General features: G+C 55.7%; 2 protein-coding genes across 7 annotated transcripts in view; one reads left to right on the top strand and one right to left on the bottom strand.

Annotated features, from left to right (window-relative positions):
• Positions 1–4,942, top strand: part of kcnab2a (potassium voltage-gated channel subfamily A regulatory beta subunit 2a) — a 58,543-nt gene extending 53,601 nt beyond the window's left edge. For all 6 annotated transcript variants that reach the window (XM_086149639.1, XM_086149638.1, XM_086149636.1 and 3 more), the window contains 3 exons: positions 15–135; positions 1,257–1,345; positions 2,953–4,942. In XM_086149639.1, coding sequence (XP_086005765.1) covers positions 15–135; positions 1,257–1,345; positions 2,953–3,042 — 300 coding nt within the window. In that variant the 3' untranslated portion in view covers positions 3,043–4,942. The remainder of the gene's footprint in view (positions 1–14; positions 136–1,256; positions 1,346–2,952) is intronic.
• Positions 4,832–22,888, bottom strand: part of megf6b (multiple EGF-like-domains 6b) — a 33,971-nt gene continuing 15,914 nt past the window's right edge. The window contains exons 5-38 of the mRNA XM_086149634.1: positions 21,273–21,395; positions 18,266–18,388; positions 17,274–17,399; positions 17,033–17,155; positions 16,283–16,405; positions 16,071–16,208; positions 15,709–15,831; positions 15,488–15,610; positions 14,221–14,391; positions 13,900–14,031; positions 13,660–13,788; positions 13,440–13,568; positions 12,980–13,114; positions 12,763–12,897; positions 12,121–12,246; positions 11,907–12,038; positions 11,686–11,814; positions 11,482–11,613; positions 10,737–10,865; positions 10,487–10,615; positions 10,212–10,340; positions 10,015–10,143; positions 9,636–9,764; positions 9,425–9,553; positions 8,799–8,927; positions 8,565–8,696; positions 8,361–8,489; positions 8,163–8,291; positions 6,964–7,092; positions 6,751–6,879; positions 6,326–6,454; positions 6,114–6,242; positions 5,908–6,036; positions 4,832–5,543 (exon numbers count right to left, since the gene is read on the bottom strand). Of these exons, the coding sequence (XP_086005760.1) occupies positions 5,482–5,543; positions 5,908–6,036; positions 6,114–6,242; positions 6,326–6,454; positions 6,751–6,879; positions 6,964–7,092; positions 8,163–8,291; positions 8,361–8,489; positions 8,565–8,696; positions 8,799–8,927; positions 9,425–9,553; positions 9,636–9,764; positions 10,015–10,143; positions 10,212–10,340; positions 10,487–10,615; positions 10,737–10,865; positions 11,482–11,613; positions 11,686–11,814; positions 11,907–12,038; positions 12,121–12,246; positions 12,763–12,897; positions 12,980–13,114; positions 13,440–13,568; positions 13,660–13,788; positions 13,900–14,031; positions 14,221–14,391; positions 15,488–15,610; positions 15,709–15,831; positions 16,071–16,208; positions 16,283–16,405; positions 17,033–17,155; positions 17,274–17,399; positions 18,266–18,388; positions 21,273–21,395 (4,352 nt within the window). The 3' untranslated portion in view covers positions 4,832–5,481. The remainder of the gene's footprint in view (positions 5,544–5,907; positions 6,037–6,113; positions 6,243–6,325; positions 6,455–6,750; positions 6,880–6,963; positions 7,093–8,162; positions 8,292–8,360; positions 8,490–8,564; positions 8,697–8,798; positions 8,928–9,424; positions 9,554–9,635; positions 9,765–10,014; positions 10,144–10,211; positions 10,341–10,486; positions 10,616–10,736; positions 10,866–11,481; positions 11,614–11,685; positions 11,815–11,906; positions 12,039–12,120; positions 12,247–12,762; positions 12,898–12,979; positions 13,115–13,439; positions 13,569–13,659; positions 13,789–13,899; positions 14,032–14,220; positions 14,392–15,487; positions 15,611–15,708; positions 15,832–16,070; positions 16,209–16,282; positions 16,406–17,032; positions 17,156–17,273; positions 17,400–18,265; positions 18,389–21,272; positions 21,396–22,888) is intronic.

Here is a 22,888-nt window from a genome sequence, read left to right on the forward strand (position 1 = left end):
CGTGTTTTCGACAGGGTTACCAGTGGTTGAAGGACAAGATCTTGAGCGAGGAGGGCCGGCGTCAGCAGGCGAAGTTGAAAGAGCTGCAGGCGATCGCGGAGCGGCTGGGCTGCACGCTGCCCCAACTCGCCATCGGTACGCAGATACATTCTGCCGCTCTCTCTCTTTCTGTCTGTCTGTCCGTCCCCTCTGCCTCAGACAGGCGGAGGTCAACACCACCCCACGGCCGTCCGCCCCGACTGTCGCCATGTTGTGTTGTCCCCTGTGTGTCTGTGTTTGAGCTGCTGGAGCTTCTGGAGGGACACCGTCGGCAGGGTGCGCTGAGATAGGCGGTTTTCCCGTGGAGGCCCCGACCGTAAATCCGTTCGGCGGCCATATTGATTGTTTGGAAAAATGGAAACGCCCGAGCTCCGCCCCTTCCTGCCGAGGCTGTAAAAGCGTCATGTACGGGGAGCTCCGTCTCGCCATAGATCACGGCGGACTCTCCCGCGCCGCGGCGCCATAGATTAGCTTTCACGGCCCATTAGAGCTCAGCCTCATCTCGCTCGACGACCATAAATCCTCGTGTAGCCGTCCACACCCCAGTACAAGATATAAGCCGCCTGCCAAAGGGGCAGGCGATCCGTCCAGATAGATCGCAGGTTCTGAGTGTCGGCGCCCGGCTAATAAGAGGAGCATCTACAAGGGGGAAGTCACGGGCGCCGTAGACGGCTCTGCTGCAAGTATGTCTTCTTAAAACCCCTGGATGTTGGGAGTTGCCCCCTTCCTATACCCCTCACCCCAGCACCTTCTGCCTATCATCCTTGGTTCCTCAAGCTGTGTGTTGAACAGTGCAGATGCAGGTTCTCCCTGGTTCCACGGGTTCCACGCCAGTTCTGGGAGGCAGCGCTGCACGCCTCAACGTCCCATCACACGGAGACCCAGCTCCAGTCCACACACCTTCATCATTATAGTGCACAGTGACAGCAAGGGTGAATGTGTGTGTGTGTGTGTGTGTGTGTGAGTGTGTGTGTGTACCATGTAGCTCATGTAGAAGTTTATCTACGTCTGTATTTCACTGTTTAACAGGAAGTAGTACTCGGTAATCCGTCAAAGTAAACGTGGTGCCTCTCGTACTACTTTACAAGGATGTCAGGGCAGAGCAGGAAGCATGGTCTGAGGGACGCTGCAGGGTGGGAGGTTAGGTGTGTGTGTGCGTGTGTGTGCGTGTGTTACATGTGGCGGAGGTGTCACTGCTGTGTGCTGGTCTCCTGCAGCCTGGTGCCTACGGAACGAGGGGGTGAGCTCCGTCCTGCTCGGGGCGTCCAACACCAACCAGCTGATGGAGAACATCGGAGCCATCCAGGTGAGACGGCCCGGAGAGCCCGGCCCGGTTCTGAAGGCACGACAGGACCGACCCGTGTCCTCCGGGCTCGGGGGGCGGTGGGGATGGCGGTCCACTTCTGCAGCTTCCTCTCCTGAGAGCAGCTCGGCCTCTCGGGCACTTTTTCCGCTGCATGCTTGGCTGCTTTACTGTAGCAGTTAATAAGGTCAGCGGAGTATCAGTTGCCACGGGGATTGGAGGCAGCACCAGCCCCCCCCCCACACACACACACACACACACACCCTCCTCCACCACCACCACCCCCGATAAGATGCATTCTTTTAATGGGTTTTTGAAATGGGGGGGCATGTCCTCCCTTCATTATGTTTGGCCTGCAGTCAAAGATAGATATTCCAACTTCTTATTCTGTGTTTGTGTGTGTGTGTGTGTGTGTGTGTGTGTGTGTGTCTCCGTACTCTCCCTCTCTACGTTTGATATTTCCATTTCCAAATGCTAAGCTCATATTTCCCGAGGGCCCCCACAGGAATGCTCCTCTGGATGGGAGCCGCGGCCGGAATGCAGGCCGGCGTTGCGGTTTATTTGACGCTGGGTGTCCTGAGGCTTCCCGAGGCCTCTTTTGTTCACGCACGTGTGAAGAGTTTCCACCCCGGGACCTTTTGAAGGACCTCCAGACGTTTTCATTGAAAACCAGGCAGGATCTAAAGTGTGGGCTCAGAGGATGACTTGTATTTTATTGTGGACAAGGAAAGGTCAGAGACTCTGGATGGAGGTGACCTCCGAGTCGAGAGTCCTCCTCCGTCCCTTGGTCGGCGTGGAGACGAAGGGTGGAACGCCTCGTTCCCTCTCAGCCAAATATTCCATGGACAACATCAACTTCTGTCGCTATGCGGATGACGCCCCGCTCTCCAGCTTCACCTTCCTCCCTGAGATCACATCATGGTCCTCCAACTTCTTCAAACTTAGCAGCAGCAAACTGATGTTCTTGTCTGTACGGCCTCCACCATCCTTCCCTGCAGCCGGGTGAAGAGTCTGGTTGTCATCTCCAGTCCCATCTCACCTCCTGGTCCTATTTCTAGCTCTGGCATAAATAGGCTCCCCCCCTTCCTGGCTTTACTACCTCCTAGATACGTCTCCATCATCACTACAGCTCCATTCTATCTCGTATCCACAAACCCCAGTTCCTCCAGAGTTCTTCGGCTGGGATTCCCTTCAAGATCCAGCTCCTCACCTGTAGTTTCCTCCATAGGCATCTACATGGATCTTCATCCACCAGTCACTTGTTGTGGCCTCTACCCGCCTTGGTATTATGGTATTGGGAGCCGTCGGTGGCTCTGGAACCCACCGGCACCACACAAATAAGTCTATTATTATGATATCACCGCGTCGAGATGAAGCAGTTACTACTTGGAAGTTCTCCGAAGTGTCGGGACCATCCCGGGGAAACCGGCTGCTCCGTCAGAGCGACGGCTGCGGATGTTAAAAGTATTTTGACGCTCTGAGTGCTCCAGTCTGACGGTGTGAGTAGCTGCGTGTGGACAGGAAGTTCGGTATTCACCGTAAACACGCCCGCTTCCTGTTTCCTGGAGGTTTCTGATGCCGCGCTGACGTTTGCCTCTCCTCTGCCGCAGGTCCTGCCCAAGCTGTCGTCGTCGATCACACACGAGGTGGACAGCATCCTGGGGAACAAGCCGTACAGTAAAAAGGACTACCGCTCCTAACGCGCGGCGCCACCACGCCAAGCCCCGCCTCCCCATCCGCCACCCCTCCCCTCCCCACTACCGACCCCCTCCCCCGGCAGGGGCCGCGGCCCCAAACCTTTGCCTGATCCTCCGTTTGCTTGAGCTTTTACCGAGCAACACCCCGACGCATGAGTTCGGCCGCACCGAGGCCGACGTGGGGGAGGGGGAGGGGGAGGGGGGGTCGCCCGGAGTCGCTGGGACGAGAAGAGTTGGGGGAGGGGGGGGCTCGTTCACGATTCTATTTCAAAACCATAGAAGAAGAAATATTAAGAATAAGCACACGCTCGCTTTGGCAGCCGGATTTCCCTCCATGTTTTTGTTTTCTTAAAAAAAAAATACACTGCAAGAGAAGGAGGCGTCGGCCTGTGAACCCCCCGCCCCCATGCATCTGCTCCCCAAGACCCCCCCTCCGAAGGGGGGAGCGGCGGCGGCGGCGTCCTCGCTCCCCCCGCTGGGTTTTAACAATCTGCACTTTAGGACTGTCGGTGTCAGAGGGTAGCTTCGGGGTGGAAGGGTCATATTCTTAGCTCACAGCCGTTGCACTAGAGAAACATATCGCCTCCTGTCAAGAGTCCCTTTTTGCCCTCCGATGCTTCACACAGAATCCCGTCCCGCCGGCGAGGGGGCGGGGCCGAGCCGAGGGGGGCGGAGTCGCTGCGCCCTTCATCACTGTGTTTCCCGCTTCTGCCCCTTGGCGTCCTGAAATTCCTCCCCGATCTTGGTGTTCTGCCTTATTTTGCCGGCTTCCGTCGATGGAAGGGGGGGGTCATGGCAGGAAGTGGAGGGGCGGTACTTCCTGGTCGGTGACGCGGCTCGAGCCAAAGATCGACGCAATGACGCACCCCCCCCCCCCCCCCCCCCTCCCGCCGGTTCCCGGTCCCGGATTAGATCCCCCGTCGTGTATCTTCATCCGCCCGTCACCTCGTACCAGTTAACTAACTAGTCCTTTGTGTCCAGCTGAACGGGTGTTCGGGGCTGGGTCTGGTGGGGGGAGGGGGCTTGAAGACGCCGCACCGTTTCCAACCAGCAACCAAAGCAGCGCCGCGCTATGAAGGTTAGCCAGCAGGCGCAGATAACCAGTCTTTGCTAACAGGGCCAATAACACAAATGATTTTAACCTGGTAAAGAGTACAGATTATTCCAGATTACTTCTGATTCCCGCGGATAACTTGGGATTACTGTGAAAAACCAGCGCGAATGTCGAGTTGGGCGCAAGTCCTCGCACATGTGGAGTCGCTGTGGCCCTTCGGGGACGTTAGCGGCTAACAGAGCAAAGACCTTTGTGTGTGCGTGTGCGTGTGTGTGTGTGTGTTGGCCTGTCGTGTCAGTCGACCCCCCCTGTATGTTGGTTTTGCCGTGTCTTTTACTCCGGAGCGACTGGACCCGGCGGGAACCGACGCTTGCCGGTGCAGTTTAGTTTCCGAGGAGCAAAGGTCGTCCGGTCCTCCATCAGTTTGCGTTTGCGTCCTTCAGAAAGCGCCGAGAACCCGCTGACGGGCGGAAGCCGACCCTCGGAGTGAGAGCTTCCGGCCCCCGAGGTTCCACAGAGAGAATATATTTTTACGTTTGCATCGGCGACGAGAAACAGACCTTTTTTTTTAAAAAAAAAAATTATTATTTATTTAAGTCTCCATCATGCTGCAGTTTTCCTATCTGCGTTTGATCCGCTCGGGACAGAAGAAGTAGGTTCTCGTCGCCGAGACCCCCGCCCCCCCCCGGCCGACCCCCACCCCCCCCCGGCGGAGGGTCTGCTGCAACCCCCCCCCTTCCTCCCCCCGCAGGCGTTGCTATCTGCACTGTGCTTGACCTGAGATGTAGAGCGGATGTACAGCTTCAGTCCTCCGTGACAAAATGAAATCATGATAAAATATTACGAATGACGAACACGACAGCCGGCGTCCTGTCTTTTTATTTCCATCCACAGGCCGCGTCCTCCAGCGTCGGGCGCTCGCCGCCGCCGCCCCCTGCTGGCGGGGAGCGACCGGGCGTCCCGACGGTGACCCGCCTGCGATTCTTCATATGGCAAGCGGCGACGTAGCATAGCTAGCATTGCCACCGAGCGCGGTACAAAACCAGAATAACTTATGTACAAGTACCCGCTCCGAGTACTTCTGGAAAAGATAAGAAAATATTACACATGAAATACGGGGGATAATCTCGTGATGCTGGGATTATAGAGTTTGAGGTGCCGTCTTTTCCCTCTCCCGGGTGCGGAACGTTTCTGGAAGTGCTTGCAGGCGCTCCCCGGCCCCCTGCCGCTGAGGCACCTCACCCCATCCCACAAGGAGGAGGGCCCAGTGTCAGCGCCGCCCCACCCGAGTCCCGAGTCCCGGATCCCATCCAGAGTCCGTTTCCCCGTGAAGATCTTCAGCCGCTGCTCCGGCGTCACTCCAGCTCAGGCGAAGGGCCGACCCGGAGCTACAGGAGGCCCTGCGGGGGCGGCGGGGGCGCACTGGGGGCCGCATCGACCGGGGGGGTTCCTGGGGGGGGCATGGGACATTTACCTCCAGTACGTCACTCATCTGACACAAACATCCACAAATACATGCACGCAAGCAAGGACGCGCTCACAAACGCACGCACTCATAAGGAAACATGTAAACACATGGACGAGAATACACACACAAATGTGCACAAAAACATGCACACGCAAATGTACATAAAGTCATGTCACACACGCTTAATACAGGTAGACACAACACATGTTCACACATGCATTCATGCGCACAAATATAAACATGCAGATATACATGCATGAACACAATCGCATCCATGTACCCGCAAAGTCCCACATGTACACAAATAAGCGAACACGCCCCCCCCCCCCCCTCTTCCCCGCTCTACCGTGGTGGCAGACTTGTCCGCTCCAGCCGGGCCGGCAAATGCAGCGGCCGCTGCGTTGGTCGCACCGCCCGCCGTTCTGGCACTCGCAGCTCCCCTGGCAGTCGGGCCCGAAGCGGCCCCCCCTGCAGTCTGACACCGGATAAATAATGCGGGTGTGAGGGGAGGAGCTCATCCTTAGCCCCGCCCCCAAAAACCGTGAAGGTTACCTGTGTCGCATCTGGGTCCCGTCCTCCCGGGGGGGCAGAAGCAACGTCCCGTCTCGGGGTCGCAGGGGGCGCCGTCTTCGCAGTCGCAGGTCTTGGAACAGTCCTGACCGAAAGTGCCCTGTTTGCAGACTGGGGGGGGGGGGGGGGGGGCAAAGGGGGCGGGGTCAGACGGTCCGAGGAGGGTCCGGTGAAGACGCAAGTGTCGGACTCACCTCTGTGGCACCGAGCTCCGTGGAACCCCGGGGGGCAGATGCAGCTGCCGGTGGAGGGGTGGCAGGGGGCGGCATTGGCGCAGTCGCACCGCAGCTGGCAACGCGGGCCGTGGAAGCCGGCGGGGCAAGCTGGGAGGGCCGGCGGGGGGTAAAAGTGTGCACGTATGGGTCAGTTTGCGGCCAAAACAAGTTTGATTTTTACATGTCTGCGGAGCTTCTCGGTCATCCGGGGCTCGTCGAAATCTTGAATTTCTTCACTTAGAAGACGTTTCCCCCTTCTTCAGTTCAGAGCTGAAGAAGCCTCTCGGATGAGGGGCGGAAATGTCTTCGAGTGAAGAAATACAAGCCCGTTTCAAGATTTTTTACAGGAGCCAAAAGCGACATCAGATGGCGGATCCCAGAACTGCAGCCTCCGCCGTCCTCACCGTGCTCGCAAAGATGCCCGAAGAACCCCGGCCGGCAGTCGCACGTCCCCGTCGCCCCGTCACAGGTGCTGTTGTTTAGACACGAGCAGTTCAGCCGGCAGTCGGCGCCGAATCTCCCCGCGGGGCATTCTGGGAAAACAAAGAAGCTGGTGGGGAGGGGGGGTCGTCACGGCGACCATAAAGGGACGCCCGTGAGAGGCGGCGTGCCGTCACCTCTGTCGCAGCGCTCGCCCGTCCGGCCCAGGCCGCAGGTGCAGTTGCCGGAGGCCGGGTCGCACACGCCGCCGTCGCCGCAGGCGCAGCGGCCGACACAGCCGGGCCCGAACCAGCCGGAAGGGCAGCCTGGACACACACACACACACACACACACACACATTAAACTGACCTTTGCCCCTCCAGAACCCGCTGGCTCCACGCCGCCACGGCGTGTTTCAAACAACGCAGGCAGAGATCAGTGACGGTCAAGAAGATAGGAGGAGGAGGAGGAGACCGAGTTGGGGGCGGCCATGGCTTCTGCTTTGGAGGTACCGAGCAGAAGATGCAGAGGATCAGAGGGACAGTGCATGTTAGATGTTTTGGAGATAAAGTCGGACTGAGATGGTTTGGACATGGATAGAGGACGTGTGGAGAAGATCTGGGTAGAAGAATGCTGAGGTTGGAGGAGGCCTAATTTGATCAGTTTTTTTAAAACTGATGTCCGGAACAGTAAAATCATTACCTAGAAGTCCAAAGTTTTCCTTTGTTTTAGTGTAAAGGAGGTAAACATGTAAATTGTAAAATTTATATGTAAGAAGTGTTCCGATAAAAGAATACATGACAAATTCATATTAAAAAGGAATATTAAAAAAGAATCAAATTACACCCTAAAAATATTCTTGCGCTAAAAGAGAAAATCTTGTCACTGTGGGAAAATTTGCAGCTAGAATTTATTAGAAAATTGATTGGTAGCGTCTATGAGAGAAGGTATAATGTTTGAAAGGTTAATGATGGCTATTTTGGTCATTAAATCAATCTTTTTAATTTTGATTTTTATGGTTTTTATAGAAATAAGAAAAGAAAAGATCGTTCACCAGACATTTTTTCATCAAAAAGTCATTTCATTTTCAAATTTTGAAGCAGAAAATACATTGCAAAGTTACTTTCCCATTTTTTCCTACCCATTTTTTTTTTTTTTTTTTAAACCCACTGTATAAAACCCCCAGATGCATGTGACATAAACATTTGGGGTCCACAAAATATTGTTCCGAGGGCCGCGACTCTGAGACCCCTGATCTAGAGGAAGACCAGAGAGGAGGTTTATGAACGGAGGTGGGAGGAGGGTGAGAGGGAGTCGGATCTCCTGCTCTGAAGGCAGCAGCCCAAAGCAGAAGAAGTTTATCGGAAGGAACCGGATCTTTAATGGATGTTCTCACCATGCGAGCAGTCTTCTCCACGCCGTCCAGGTCCGCAAACACAGCGCCCGCTCACCGGGTCACCGCGCCCGCCGTCTCCACACCGGGCCACCCCCGCGCAGTGGACGCCGTATCGTCCGTCGGGACACGCTGCCATGGAGATGGACACTTGGGTTTGTGCGCATGTACATGCACGTGAACACACACACACACACTCACCCACGTTGCAGCGAGCACCCATGAATCCCGGCGGACACTCGCAAGCCCCGGTGGCCGGGTCACAGCTGCCGCCGTTCTCACAGGCACAAACCTCCCGGCAGCCTGGACCGTAGAGACCCTCCGCACACACTGTGGGGACGGGGAGTGTGTCAAGAAATCATACTTGGATATTAAATATTGGTTTGATGTGGTGCCTTCAGGTACCTTGGTCGCAGTCGGGCCCGTGGAAACCCGAGGCGCAGTAGCAGGATCCGGACACCGGGTGGCAGAGTTGGTTGGCGGCCGAACACTGGCACACCTGGTTACAGTCCTGGCCGAAGGTGCCCGGGAGACAGGCTGTGGGGGGGAGGGTGTGTGTGTGTGTGTGTGTTCAAAGTGAGCGGGACAGAAGATAACCGGGGTTTTCAGAAAGGGTGTGTTTGGGCGTCGGTCGCTCACTCTGCTCGCAGCCGTTGCCGGTGAGGCCGGGGGGGCAGACGCACTCCCCGCTGACGTGGTGGCAGGAAGAGCCCTCGGGACAAATGCAGCGCTGCAGGCAGCCAACCCCGAACGAGCCCGGCAGGCACGCTGCACACACACACACACACACACACACACACACACACACACACAGGTTTGGATGCAGGTACACCAAAACACAAACACAAACAAGCAACAGAGGCCCCAATCTCCATAAGAGACTAAATCCCCCCCGTATATACACACACACACACACACTTAGACACATGTGCACAAACACACACATGCACAAACACTCTAACAAGTGCACAACCACGTACTTCAAATGACGAACACACACAAACACCCTGAACCCCGAATCAAAGCCTCAGAAAGTGATTTTTCTGTGTTTTCTCCTCTGCACTGTTAGAGGGAGGACAGGAGAAAGAATGGGATGGACAAAGGAGGAAGAGGAAGAGGAGCACGCTGAAGAACTGGTCTGTTCCTGGACCAGGAACCAACTTTTTAAAAATCAACTTTCCTTCTTCCTTGAAATAGTTATCAGGGGGCACTAGGAAGCGGCGCCCGGCAACTAAGCCCCGCCCCCGGCGCCGTTGCGACCCTACCTTTGTCGCAGGTCCTCCCCCTCCAGCCGGGGGGGCACTGGCACTCCCCGCTGACGTGGTGGCACCCCTCGCCCCGGGCGCACCGGCACCGCTCCCGGCAGCCCACGCCGAACCAGCCCGCCTCGCAGGCTGCATGGAGGGAAAGCGGGGGTCAGCTTCCACAGAGATGCTAGTCCGGACTCGTCTCCGAGCGCCCGGCCGGAGCCCCCACCTCTCTCGCAGAGCTCCCCGATCCAGCCGGCGCCGCAGCTGCAGCGGCCGCTCCGTCTGTCGCACCGACCTCCGTTCTGACATTCACAACTCTGATTGCAGCCGGAGCCAAACACACCTGGAACACACTCTGGGAAGAGGAGGAGAGGAAAAGGAAGAGGAAGAAGAGGGAGACAAAGAGGAGGGGGGAGTAGGAGTTAAAAATTGTTAAAAAAAGTTCAAACCCACACGTCGCCTCCCTCCCGGCATCTCGTGTTGTCGCTTGTTGCCGAGGCGACAGCCGTAACCATGGAAACCATAGGGCGGATGAGAGGTTCCGATCGGCGGGACAATTTGAGATTCTTTCCCAACACACCGTGCGAGTCCCCCGGGTTTCCTACCGAGTTCGCAGGCGGCGCCCGTCCAGCCGCTGGCACACGTGCACATCCCGTCGGTGCGGTTGCAGACGCCGCCGTTCTGACACAGGCAGCGATGGCGGCAGTCCGGCCCGTGGAGCCCGGGGGGGCATTCTAGGGGTTGGGGGGGCAATTAGGTGATCGGTGAGGCGAGCCGCCGTGGCCGCCGCGTGTCCACTTACCCTCCGTGCATGCGGGTCCGGTCCAGCCTGCCGTGCACGCGCACAGCCCACTGACATGATGGCAAGCGGCGCCGTTGTGGCAGCCGCAGGTCCGATTGCAGCCGTCTCCATGGAAACCGTTCGGGCACGCTGCCATGAGAGGGAGGACAATGCGGTCACCTCCTGCCGACCCCGGACCTCACCTGGAGGTCCGGAGAACGTCCCGGACCGTTCTCTGATCTATCCGAGCCTGCCGGTTACCGCGGTAACGGGCGGCGGCGGCGCCCCCGACTCACTCAGGTTGCAGGACGGGCCGGTCCAGCCGGCGGGGCACGAACAGAGCCCGCCCACCGGGTCACAGCGCCCGCCATTTTCACACGAGCACTTCTTCTGACAGTCCAGACCGTAGAAGCCCTGTGGGCAGGCTGACACACACACACACACACACACACACACACACACACACACACACATACACACACACACATACATTACAACACCGTCTGGCAAGAATATGAATGAGATGAACCTGAACTTGTCCCTCACGCTTCTCGCAGAAGGTTCCCGTCCAGCCGACCTGGCACGTGCAGGCGCCGCTCACGTGGTCGCACAGGGCCTGGTTGGCACACTGGCAGCGGCGGCGGCAGCCGAGGCCGAACGTACCGGATGGACACTCTGAGGTGGGTCACAGACAAACACACACACACAAACACACACAACTGCTGGTAACTTAACTCATTTTGACAGACCAGGCTGCCCTGTTGCGTCCCCATATGCTAACAGTTAGCAGCTAGCAACTCGCAGAGCCACATCCAGCAGGTGAGGAGCCGTTCATTCATTCATTCATTCATTCATTCATGAAATATACACAATATAAATGAAATATCACTAACCCTTCAATCATTCACACCTCACATAGAAATATGCAAGTATTCACCCTCTCAGTCGCAACTTATTCAATCATATAAAACCATTCAGTTACTCATTGTCACGTCCATCCATTCACTCACTCATTCACACACCCTTTACAACCGTTCACCCTCTGGTCGTCTGAAAGGGTTAAATCCAGCTGCTTCCATCGTGCCCGGACTCTAAAGGGTTAAAACACACATCCTTTTCATTTAATGGCCTCCGTTTTGGCGGGGGGACATTTTTAATAAACTCCGCGCGCGCCGAAAGGCTCCGGGGTTCCCTTTGATGGCAGCCGCTCCGCCTTACCGCCGCTTGTTAACGCAACCGCGGTTTCATTTCCGCCGCGGTTCTCCGACTCATAAACAGAGGGAGGACGTACTGTGGTGGCAGCGTTCTCCGGTGGAACCGGCCTCGCAGCTGCAGCGGCCCGTCGCTGCGTCGCAGCCGCCGTCTCCGTTCTGGCAGTCGCAGCTCCGGGCGCAGTCCGGACCCCAGCGCCCGCTGTCGCACACTGCGGCGAGGAGAAGAAGAAGATGCAGTAGAGAAAGAAGGCGGACCTGAGGTCAGGTCGGTGTGGCCTCACCTTTCCCGCAGGCCGGCCCCGTCCATCCCGGAGCGCAGGAGCAGCGGCCGCTGGCGGCGTCGCACCGGGCGCCGTTCTCGCACACGCACTTCATCCGGCATTCCTGGCCGAAGCGCCCGCCCGGGCACGCTGGAGCGACCACACCAGGGTTTCAGAGACAAACTTCTTGTGATATCGGAAAAGACGGCACTTCCTGATTCTGCGGTGCCGCCGGTACTCACGGTTCTGGCAGAGCTGCCCCGTGAAGCCCGGCGTGCAGCTGCACGACCCGTTGTGTTTGTCGCACACGCCGCCGTTCTGGCAGGGGGGACAAGCCTTGGTGCAGCTGGTGCCCCAGAGCCCCTCCGGACACACTGCGTCACAGGGAGGAGGAGGGGTTTGGGGTCGGAGGTCGAGTCGACGGCGGCGGCGACAGAAGCGGCAGGACTCACTCACCGTCCTCGCAGTGCCTCCCCGCCGTGCCGGCCGGACACGTGCAACGACCTGTTGCGATGTCACACGGGGCTCCAGAGCAGTTGCAAGGATGGACGCAACCTGGGCCGAACCTCCCCTCAGGACAGTCTGACGCACAAAGTGGAGGACAGAACACTACCTCATCAGCGACAGCGGCCAGCACCCCCTGTAAGCCGGTGCTATTTATCATTTTTATGCTATGCTATGCTTAAGAAAAGGCCTTAAACTTTCCTTTAGTTACGTTAGCATTAGCCTAGCGTCCAGCGATAGGCTCACGCTACTGAAGTGATGCGCCCTCTCTGCGTCCTATCTCGTCTGCACTCCTGCCCCTTCATTAGCACACGAGCTGACGATCTTCTCCCGAGTCCTCGGACTCTCATTGATCTACTGCGCCGTCTTTCCAGATTATTTCTTCCATAAATATTCAAGCAATTGTATCATTTCAGCTACTAGCATGTAGCTGTTAGCAGGACCGGTATTAATAGTCATTCGTGCCTCCACATCCTCCTCTCTCTCTCTGGTTGAGGCAGAAGGCCTCCCACGTCGAGCTAGCCTTCTGCCTGGTACGAGGGAGTGAAGCCAACCGGACTGGACTCGTTACATCGAGGAAATGCAGCCGCTTACCCTGATCGCAGTTCTCGCCGTGGCGCCCGGCGGGGCACTTCCTCTGGCACTTGCCGGTCACGTGGTCACATGACACCCCTGGTGGACAGGAACAGGTCCTCTCGCAGCCGGACCCGAAGGAGCCCGGGCTGCACTCTAGGGACGGATCGGGACGGAAGCGTGAGTGACCAGCGGTGGCAAGAAGGAGCCGAGCCGGCCGCCGCTAGGTTGCGCTCACCTTCCTTGCAGGTGTCGCCCTGGTAACCCGGCTTACAGACGCAGGTGCCGTGGCGACGGTGGCACTCCAGGGTGTTCCTCTGGACGCACAGGCACTCCTCGGAACAACCGGCCCCAAAGGTCCACTTTGGACAGGCTGAGAAAGGACGGTATATATTTTGATTGCGCGCGGAGTGCTTACAAAACTTAAAGAGCACCTGAACCGGTATGCTCTGAGTTCTGACCAGAAATCAGGTGCGTTATCCACCTCAGACAGTCGGATTATAATGCTACCAATGGCTAGGCTCCGCCACCAACTACCACAACCCAAAACCATGTACCATATGAGTAAAGATTGCACTTTCTGTGTGGGTCCAACTTCTGGTACTCTGCTCTTTTGCGCTGTATGCTTGGATGAAGTAAGTGATGGGCTGGTGGGAAAGTTGCGGGGGGCATATGGGAGGGTTGGAAGGGGTACTTACGTAGGTGGCAGAAGCGCCCGTAGAGGCCGGGGTCGCACAGGCAGGCGCCGTACGTGCGGTGGCAGCGCCCGTTGTTGGCACAATTGCACTTCTTATTGCACTGTTTCCCGTAGAAGCCCTTAGGGCAGCCTGGAGGAAGGACGGGTGACACAAAATCGAGGAGTGTGGGTCAGAATGTTCCCTCACTGATGGGGATGGGGATGGGGGGGGGGTGACTCACCGTCCTGGCACAACTCCCCGCTGACACCGGGCGGGCAGCGGCACCCACCGCTGACGGGGTCGCAGCTGGCGCCGTTCTTACACTTGCAGGGGAAGGAGCAGTTCTTCCCGAAATATGCGGCAGGGCAAGCTGTGGGAAACAATGAAGGGGGGGGTCACTGCTGATCTCTGCACGTGTGTGTGTGTGTCTGTATGTGTGTGTGTGTGTGTGTGTGTGTGTGTTCGTGTAGCCAGGTCTCACTCTGGTTGCAGATGAGGCCCGTCCATCCGTCCGGACAGTCGCAGCCGCTCTTCCAGAGGTTGCATTTGCCCCCGCTGGAGCAGTCGTCGCAGCTGAGACTGCAATCGTGTCCAAAGGTGTCGTCCAAACAGACTGGAGGCAGAAAAAGAGAAATAACAGGGGATAAAAGGACTTTAAAGCATCAAAAAAAAACAAATGCATCATGATAATATGGTACTAACAGTGTTATAACTGTGTTATATGTGAACCTGCAGCTGCTGACCCTGCACGCCCCCTGCCATTTATGGTCACTTCCTGCCCGGCGATCAGCTGAGAACCTACCGAACTTCTCCTCCAGGTTGCTCTCGGCCCTCAGCTCGCCTTCGTCGTCCTCGTAGTCGTCGTAGCGCTCCAGCTGCTGGCTGTAGTCCTGCAGCAGGGTGAGTTGCGGGCGGGGGAGGGGCAGCTCAACGGCGCCCCCGCTGGTGAGAGCCTCCACTGCGTCTTCCAGGGCTGCGGGGAGGAGAGCGGTGAGGAAGGCACCCTGGAGGAGGGCTACCTTCTACTTCGGTGAGCCAAAAACTAACTGCTGGGCTCAGAATCGGTCCTTTATCAGTGCTTGAATCATTCATTCATGCATTCTATACATCGCTAATTCTGCAGTCAGGGTTGCAGGGGTGCTGGGATCCCAGCTGTTGACGGGCGAGAAGCGGGGTTCACCACGGACCAATCGCAGGTGCGCATATAGCGACATCCAACCATTTATGCGGCTGGACCAGGGGTCGGCAACCCATAACACCCAAAGAGCCATTTGGACCCGGGTTCCTCGGAAAAGAAAACACCGGGGGCCCCAATTACTTTTTGACGTCTAAAATAAAGGCGCCACGGTATAACTTGCTTTTTATTACCTTTACACTTTGTATAAACAAGTGTGTACTGTGTTGCTTCAGACATTCACACGGAGAAAATTAAATTTTATTTATGTAATGAACTCATTTTGAGCTTTGGGCTTTCAGAGCGTGTAGCAGAGCCTTGACCTGAATTTTAAGAATAAATCGGGAAAAAAATCGCTGTGTCAGTAAACAATAAAAAAATAAATATTTGCAAAATATCTTCATAGATATTTATTTTACCTGGTTTATGGGACTTCTGCTCCTGAACTTCTGCGCACAGCATCTGCAGATCGGGACTTTACCGGCTGGCGGGTCTACCGGCTTCCGCGAGTGTGACGTTATTTTGAGCGGCGAAAAATAATAAATATAATTTTATTTCATATTTCAAGATCACAATAATCTTGCAACTTAGAACTAAAAGTAAAAAAAAAGGAATGAACACACTTCAATTAACCCTCATATTATGTTTAGGGTCAATTTGACCCATTTCACCCATTGACCCTAAACATAATATGAGGGTTAAATATTTATAATTTATTTACCCAAGCCGCTCGGAGCCGCAGTGTAAAGATGAAAGAGCCGCATGCGGCTCCGGCGCCGGGGGTTGCCGACCCCTGGACTAGACCGTTTATTATTGCTGCTATTCGAAGTCCGATCGCTGTAAATCTGGTTCGGATTTGCTCCCGGAGCTCCTTACTGATGTTCCTTGTACTCACGGACACAGGAGAGCCGGTCCTCCTCCAGGCGGAAGCCCCTCCTGCAGAAGCACTGGAAGGAGCCGGCGTTGTTCTGACAAGTGTGATCGCAGCCGCCGTTCCCCGCCAGGCACTCGTCCACGTCTGAACGCCGCCGACGCGCAGCGGAGACACCGCAGTCAGGACACCTTCTCCCAGCAGGTGAAGGTAAGCAGGAAGCAACCTTTGCGTCCGGGACGTACCGTCGCAGCTGCAACCGTCGGCGCTGAGCCTGTAGCCCGCCGAGCAGTAGCACTCGTAGCCCCCGGGGTAGTTGGCGCAGTCCTGCTGGCAGCAGGAGCTCCGCTCTGCACACTCATCCACGTCTGCAGGAGACAGGGAGGACGTCGACATGTCAACACCGAGGGCTTCCCTGTATGTCCACAGGGCTAAAGATAGGCTCTCCAGTGAACCTTGGGAGGAACCGGAGAACCCTGAGGAACCCACACAGACAAACATGGAGACTCCGCACAGGAAGGAACCTTGCGGGAATCCAACTAGGGATCTTCTGGCTGGGAGGCCGCTTGAATTAATAATAAGAATGCGGGTTCGCCTGGTCTCCTACCGACGCAGGTCTTCAGGTCGTCATCCAGCGTGTAACCATGGTTACAGGAGCAGACGGGGCCTCCGGTGGAATGCCGGCACAGGTGCGAGCAGCCTCCGTTGTTGTTCTCGCAGCTGTTGACGATCTCCATCTCGATCCCTGCCGGGGGAAAGGCCACGTCAGAACCAGGGGGACGCCGTCGCCGCCGCGCCGCTCGGCCGACGGCAACTCACTGTAACACTGCCTCCCGTCGGATCCCAGCTCGTAGGCGGCGTCGCAGACGCAGGCGAAGGAGCCCGGGGTGTTGCGGCAGCCGTGGGCGCAGAGGGATGCCTCGCTGCTGCATTCATCAACATCTGGGACAAAAAAAAATAGACGTTTGAAGGAGACTTGAGCGGGAGAACAACCTGAAACAACTGTGTATTAGCACAACGGTATTTAGGTTTAAATTGAATTAGCTAATAGAGACAACAAATATGGAGTTAAAATAAAATCTATCAATATTAACCCTCGTGCAATCTTAACATTGTGTTTACTCCCCTTGTCCTACGGGTCAAAAATGACCCATAAGACAATCTTTGTTCCCTAGTGGTGTACAGCCCATGTGGACACATAAACAAAAAAGAAGTATATCTTTTTCCAATTATGGGGTCTCTTTAGGAAAAGTCATAAAATTTCAAGTTGGAAAAAAATAGGTTAAGGTGTTTTTTCTACAGCTAAACATGGTAGTTGGTCACTTTTGACCCGCAAGACAACACAAGGGTTAATAATAACTGTGTTGCCATAGCTGTTCGTCTTTGTTGACACCCCCGCATCGGGGTGGCTAGCAGGGTAAGCTAGCTAGCAGGAATCAGGAACTAGCATTAATATTAATTAGCTCCTGCGGGGCTGATCATGTGATCTACCACAGGAGAACAGAATAGCCAGGTGATGTTCTGATGGCCTGGCGGCGGCAGTGGCGACGGTAGCGGCGGCGATCTCACCCTGGCAGCTCCGCCCGTCCTCGAGCAGCACGAAGCCGGGCCTGCAGTCGCAGTGCACCCCGGCGCCGTCGGACCTGCACTCATGCATGCAGCCACCGTTGCGGCGCGAGCAGGGGTTCTGCACTGTAATGGACAGAGAGGCGGCGGCTTTAGAAATCATCATCTGGAGGACCTTCATTTAAGATAAACATTCTGGGATAAAAAGGACGCCAAGAAGTTCTGGTCCTCGCCATCTGCTCACGTGTGCAGTGCTTGCCGTCCTCCGCCAGTTGGAAGCCCGGCCGGCAGCGGCAGCTGAAGTGGGCGACGGTCTGCTGCAGGCACTGGTGCTCGCAGCCGCCGTTCCCCACGGCGCAGGAGAGGACAGCTGCAGGAAAAGAAGAAGAAGAAGGGGTTATTGGACTCCCATCACACGTTCATCTACGTCAGACCCTCCGCAGGTGTTTGCCGGCCGCGGAAGAGGACAAAGCACACGCCGCCACCCGGTGTTTTCCTCCTGGAGGGCAGCGGTCCAGAACATCCATCAAACCCCAGACCTACGTTCCAGGCAAAATATTTCTCTGCCGCGGCCGCCGCGGCGTGTGGGATATGGCCAACCGCCACTGGAGAATCACACGCAACATGGCGAGCCAAGCCGGAGCCATCCGGGCGGGCTGATGGGACGGCGTCCCGGGCTTGGACGGATGTTCCAGAGCGTCCGGGTCAAAGGAGGCGCCGCTTCATCTTCCAGCTTAAATGAGGGCGTGATCACGATTATCACTCGTGACCTTCTGCCAACTTAGACTTTGGCGGTTGGTTTTGGTGGTCATCCCGGACGCAAAGGTCGCTTTCCGTTGCACTTCACCTCCTGGGTGAAGGGATTATTATAGGATATCAGGGTAGGTCCAGTTACTGGTCCTTGCATGGATCCACGAGTGGGCTCACATTAGCCGTTAGCAGTTTAGCTAACATGGCGATGTCGCCATGCTGCGGTTTCTCCCTCGTAGCCTTAACAAACCGGTTGTTTGGTCCAATGACGGAGGGATGGAGGAGGGGTGAAGGAGTGACCTTTGACTCTGGACTCCAGAGGTGGAGTCTGTATGAGTTTGGGGAGAAACATCAAGACGGTCCAGTGGATGGACAGACAGATATATAACAGACAGATGGGCTGATGGAGAGACGGGTGGACAGATGGACAATCAGATGGATGGACAGATGGACAATCAGATGGATGGACAGACGGGCAGATGTTACCGAGGCAGGTGCGTCCGTCCACGTGCAGGCGAGACCCCGGGTGACATTCACAGTAGAAGGAACCTCTGGTGTTGATGCATCTGTGCTGGCAGCCGCCATTATGGACCTGGCATTCATCAATATCTGGGGGGGGAGGACGGATGGAGGGATGAAGAGAGAGAGAGAGAGAGAGAGAGAGAGAAAGAGGGGAACTTACGGCTATTTGAATAAATCCTCTCATTACGAAGAGGAAAAAAAACATGGCGGTGGCGGCAAAGCCCAGATGAGCTGCCAAGCTGCAGGCTTTGGGATAAAGGTGCACAGGAGGAGGAGATGAGATGATGGATGTGCAAGGAAGAGAGTCCCACAAGAACCCGACACACACACACACACACACACACCGACACACACACACACCAATCCTCCCATGTGGTAACAACTACTGAACATTTAAAACCAAATTTAAATTCCTCCGCTTCTGGTTGGCGTCCCCCTGGGCCAAGACAACATGTGGAAAATTAAAGCGGTCGGGGGGGGGGGGTGCAAAACACACACACACACACACACACACACACTCCAGGCCAAGTGTGGACACTATAAACAAATAAAAAGAAGTGGTTTCTGAAGCACGACCACCTCCAGAGGAACCCTCCCCCCTACAACACACATTATTTTATGGGTCAGAGACGAAGAAATACTCCCTCATCTAAAAGTGCTATAATAAAGCATCAATAAGCGTCTGGAAAGCTGCTGTAAAAAAATGAAAAATCCTGAAATGCAAATTAAATTTCTTCCAATTGGAGATTTTATAAACATGCTGCCCCTCCACCTGATATATCAATAATAAAACCGTGGATGGACTCATACCCCAGGTGGCCGAGGAGCAGACGGGGGCGGTGGGTCCACGTGACCTCCCTGAATCAGGTCTTAACGCCCCCCCCCACTTTTGTGACATTATACCGGGGGGGGGGGGGGGGGGCAGGCGGAAGAAGAGAAGAAGGAAAGAATGCAGGATGCAGATCCAGAAGAACTTGGCAGGGAAGGTTGAAGAGCAGACCCCCCCCACGCCTCCCACCCGTAAAATCCCACGGCATGCTCTGGAGTGGGGGGGCGCCAGACCTTCTCCACCAGCCCCCCCCCTCCATCCATCCAGGGGAGCTGGCAGGAGCCCGTCATTCATTTTTCCATGTTTCCTCCTGTTTCGCTTTCCCTGGACGGGAATCCGGTCTTGTGGACCGCAAGCGCACACACACACACACACACACACACACACGCACACACACACACACGCCGCTCGGAGACAAAGCTACAGCAGCTGTTGGTTTTCACGGAGAGTGGTTCGGATGGTGAGACCTAAATACTACATAAATATATATATATGCATAAATAAATAACATGAACCCCCCCCCCCTACCTGCAGCCAGGAACCCGGTGCCGAGACCCCCGTTCCCATGGAAACAGAGGGCCCTGAAGCAGCCCCTCCGGTAGAACCCCAGTGGATAGTTGGCCCCGGACGCCAGGAGCGTCCCTCGGAGGACCAGCAGCAGCCAGACCCCCCCCAGGACCATGGCGGGAACGCAGACCTCCTCCTCCTCCTCCTCTGCCTCTTCGTCCTCCTGGTCTTCTTCTCACGATTGTGTTCACTCTTGACGGAAGCGCCGGTCACTACTTCTCATCCAGCCTGCCTGATATCCTCCTCCTTCTTCTTCTCTTCCTCCTCCTCCTCCTGGCTCCATCCTCCTCCTCCTCCTCCTGGCTCCATCTCCCCCCCCGCCGCGCCTGCAGCCCAGCCATGCGCGTCCCTTTCATTGAGCGCGGCTATAATTCACCTTTACAGGCCCACAGCCTGCATCTGCGGTACTTCATGGTCTCCACAGCACCACAGTACCGCCATCAAAGTACCGGGATCTTCTTCCAGGTGCTATAAATCCAAAGGGAGATGCTCCCGGTTGGAGGGGGAAGGGGGCGGGGCTTATTTACCCCCAGCTCCTCTGGTGAGGTTTTATTTTGCAAATCAACACGACCGCTTCCTGTCCTGTAGGTCCCCCAGCGCTGATGGAGGAGGTATGAACATCCAACTGAAACTGGCCTTTCTTGCTTCCCCCTTCAGTTGCATGCAGACCGGTTGCTTCCCCCTGCATGTGAACATGCAGCAGCAGGTGACTGAAGGTTCTCCAAAGTTCCCCACACTAAGTGTTGGGCGCTGAGCTGTTAACCTAAGAATATTAACCTCTTGAATGTCTGCAAACAACCTCCCCTCCTTTCCTCTCCTCTACTCCTTCCTCTGCTCGCCACCTTTCCTCTCCTCCTTTCCTTCCCTAACAGTCTGTCAGTCATGTAACGGCTAACAGGAACCTCTGCGCTTCAGCTGAAAGCCTTTTCCCAGCAGCTCCTCAGCTCTGGTCCAATCCCCCCCCCTCATCCCCCGTTCCTCCCCCAGTTCCTCCGCCGGCGGTAAACCCCCCCCCACCACCACCACCACCACCAACCCCCCGGCCCTTGGCGTCAGCACAACGGAGTCATTATTTTGATTAAACCAACCGTTTCCTGAGATTTCAGAATCAGGAACATCAATCCACCGCAAAGCGGAGAAGGAGGTTTGATGTTTGGGCTGGGAAGAAGCGCACTTTCTGTTGCCACGGTTACCGCAAGACACCGGAGTCCTCTGCTGCCAGAACATCTGCAGCTGGAGGTTCTACAGAAGAACCTTGTGGAACCGCCGTACGCAGTTCCCGGAATGCTACAAAAACTAGCATGTCGTATTAAAGGGTGGGTTGACACTGCTATTCAGCTTCATGGCAAACCCTACTGAGTGTGTGTGTATGTTAGTGTGTGTGTGTGTGTGTGTGTGTGAGTGTGAAACCAGGTGACCCGGATTTGATTGACTCCGCCCACCCAAGGACACCCTAGGAAGACTCCTGGATGATATTGAGAACCCGGAGGTGCGAGAACCGGCGCACCAGAAGGTCCTTGTGACATTGTTTTCATAATGTCGCCATGGCAACCACACCAGCTAGCAGGGGCTCACCTTGGCAGGTTCTGCCGTCGTCGCGGAGCTGCAGTCCGGCGGGGCAGCGGCAGTAGAAGCTGCCGATGGTGTTGCAGCAGACGGCCTCGCAGCCGCCGTTGGTCTCCTCGCATTCGTTGACATCTGACGAGGAGGAGGAGGAGAAGCAGCGGAGGAGGAAGGGGAGGAAGAGGAGGACAAGTCAGCGATGGGATGAAACAAAGCCCCCGTTGTGTTCGTGAGCAACCACAAAAACGCACACATGGACCCAAATCAGCGTTTGGGTTCGGAGCCGCTTTCAAATGTCGTTCGGATGTCGTGGAAAAACGGGACGTTCGGAAAAAAAGCAGTGAGCGAGGAGGACAGGAAGCCGGGGAGATCCTCCTTCCAGCCCGACCAGGGGGAGAAGGAGCAGCTGCAACCACGGAGAGCCAGCATGGGATGGAAAAACACAGCGGTGAGTTGAGAGGAGCTGAAGGAATAACGCGGCCACTGAACACGCCGCTGACATTGAACATCCCGATGACGTTGAAAATCCCGGTGACATTCGATAACCAGTTGGCATGAAAAAAACCCTGAATGCACCAGCGATGTTGAGCATCTGGTGACGTTGAACGCTCTGACATTGAACAGTGCAGTGACGTTTAAAATCCCGGTGACATTAAACAACCAGGTGACATTGAAAACCGAATTACATTTAAGGCCTCGGAGAGACTGAATATCCCGGGTGCGTGGAACATACCGGTTACGTTAAAAATGCGCCCCACACGTTGAACATCCCGCCGACATTGAACGCCCCCCTGACATCTACAACCCCCTAACTTTTCCTGGACGTGCAGCACGAGCAGCAGGTCGGAGTCAAGCTCAAATTCCATTTCCATTTTTTTTTCATTAAAGCTGTCGTCTGGAATGCCAGACAGAGTCTTCCCCTCAAGCTCCCAGACAACACATGATGACCCGGGTCAGATTCAGCCGCCGTCGGTCGAGAACAAGCCATAATCTCAGCCGCAGAACGCCCGGCGTGACGAGACGAGGTTAGAGACGTGCAACAGGAGAGCCCCGCGTCCTCTGCCAAAGCCCGAACCCTCTCATATGCAAATCAGCAGAGCCCCGCGCCTCCAGGATACATTTCCAAAACATGCACGATAAGTGTCGAGGTACGATTTCTGGCGGTGCCAGCCGCGGGTCACCTGGCACTGCACGTGCGGTCGCTAAATTTGGATCCCTCCGCCAGAAAAAGAAAGCCCCGTTCCAGCGCGGCGATCTCGTGTGAGGATCCGCAAGAAATCCAGCACTTTAAATGAGATTACTTCTGAAAACAGGCCTCGGCTTTGTGGCCGCGGCCAGCGGTTCCCGGAGAGAGGAAGGAAAAACATTAACAGACGGAAGAACGCCGCTTAGCCTCGCAGCTAGCTAATTAGCCAACAGTCTGTGGATCCAAACCCAAGATGAGATTTTTTTTTTTTTTACGTGCAGATCTCTGCTCTCTCTGTTCTGGAATCTTGCGCTCGAACCTCAAAAGCCAGGGGAGGAAATTAGGAGGCTACTTTCACTCTGCGCTAATTAGCTCGTAAAGCTAAAGTGGGATTACAACAGGAAGTGCGTGATCGCAAAGAATAACGTCTTAACTGATGCCA

The sequence above is a fragment of the Fistularia commersonii genome, chromosome 7 (assembly GCF_037954325.1).
Source record: "Fistularia commersonii isolate RoL2024-O1a breed Wild chromosome 7, RoL_Fcom_v1.0, whole genome shotgun sequence".
NCBI lineage: Eukaryota > Metazoa > Chordata > Actinopteri > Syngnathiformes > Fistulariidae > Fistularia > Fistularia commersonii.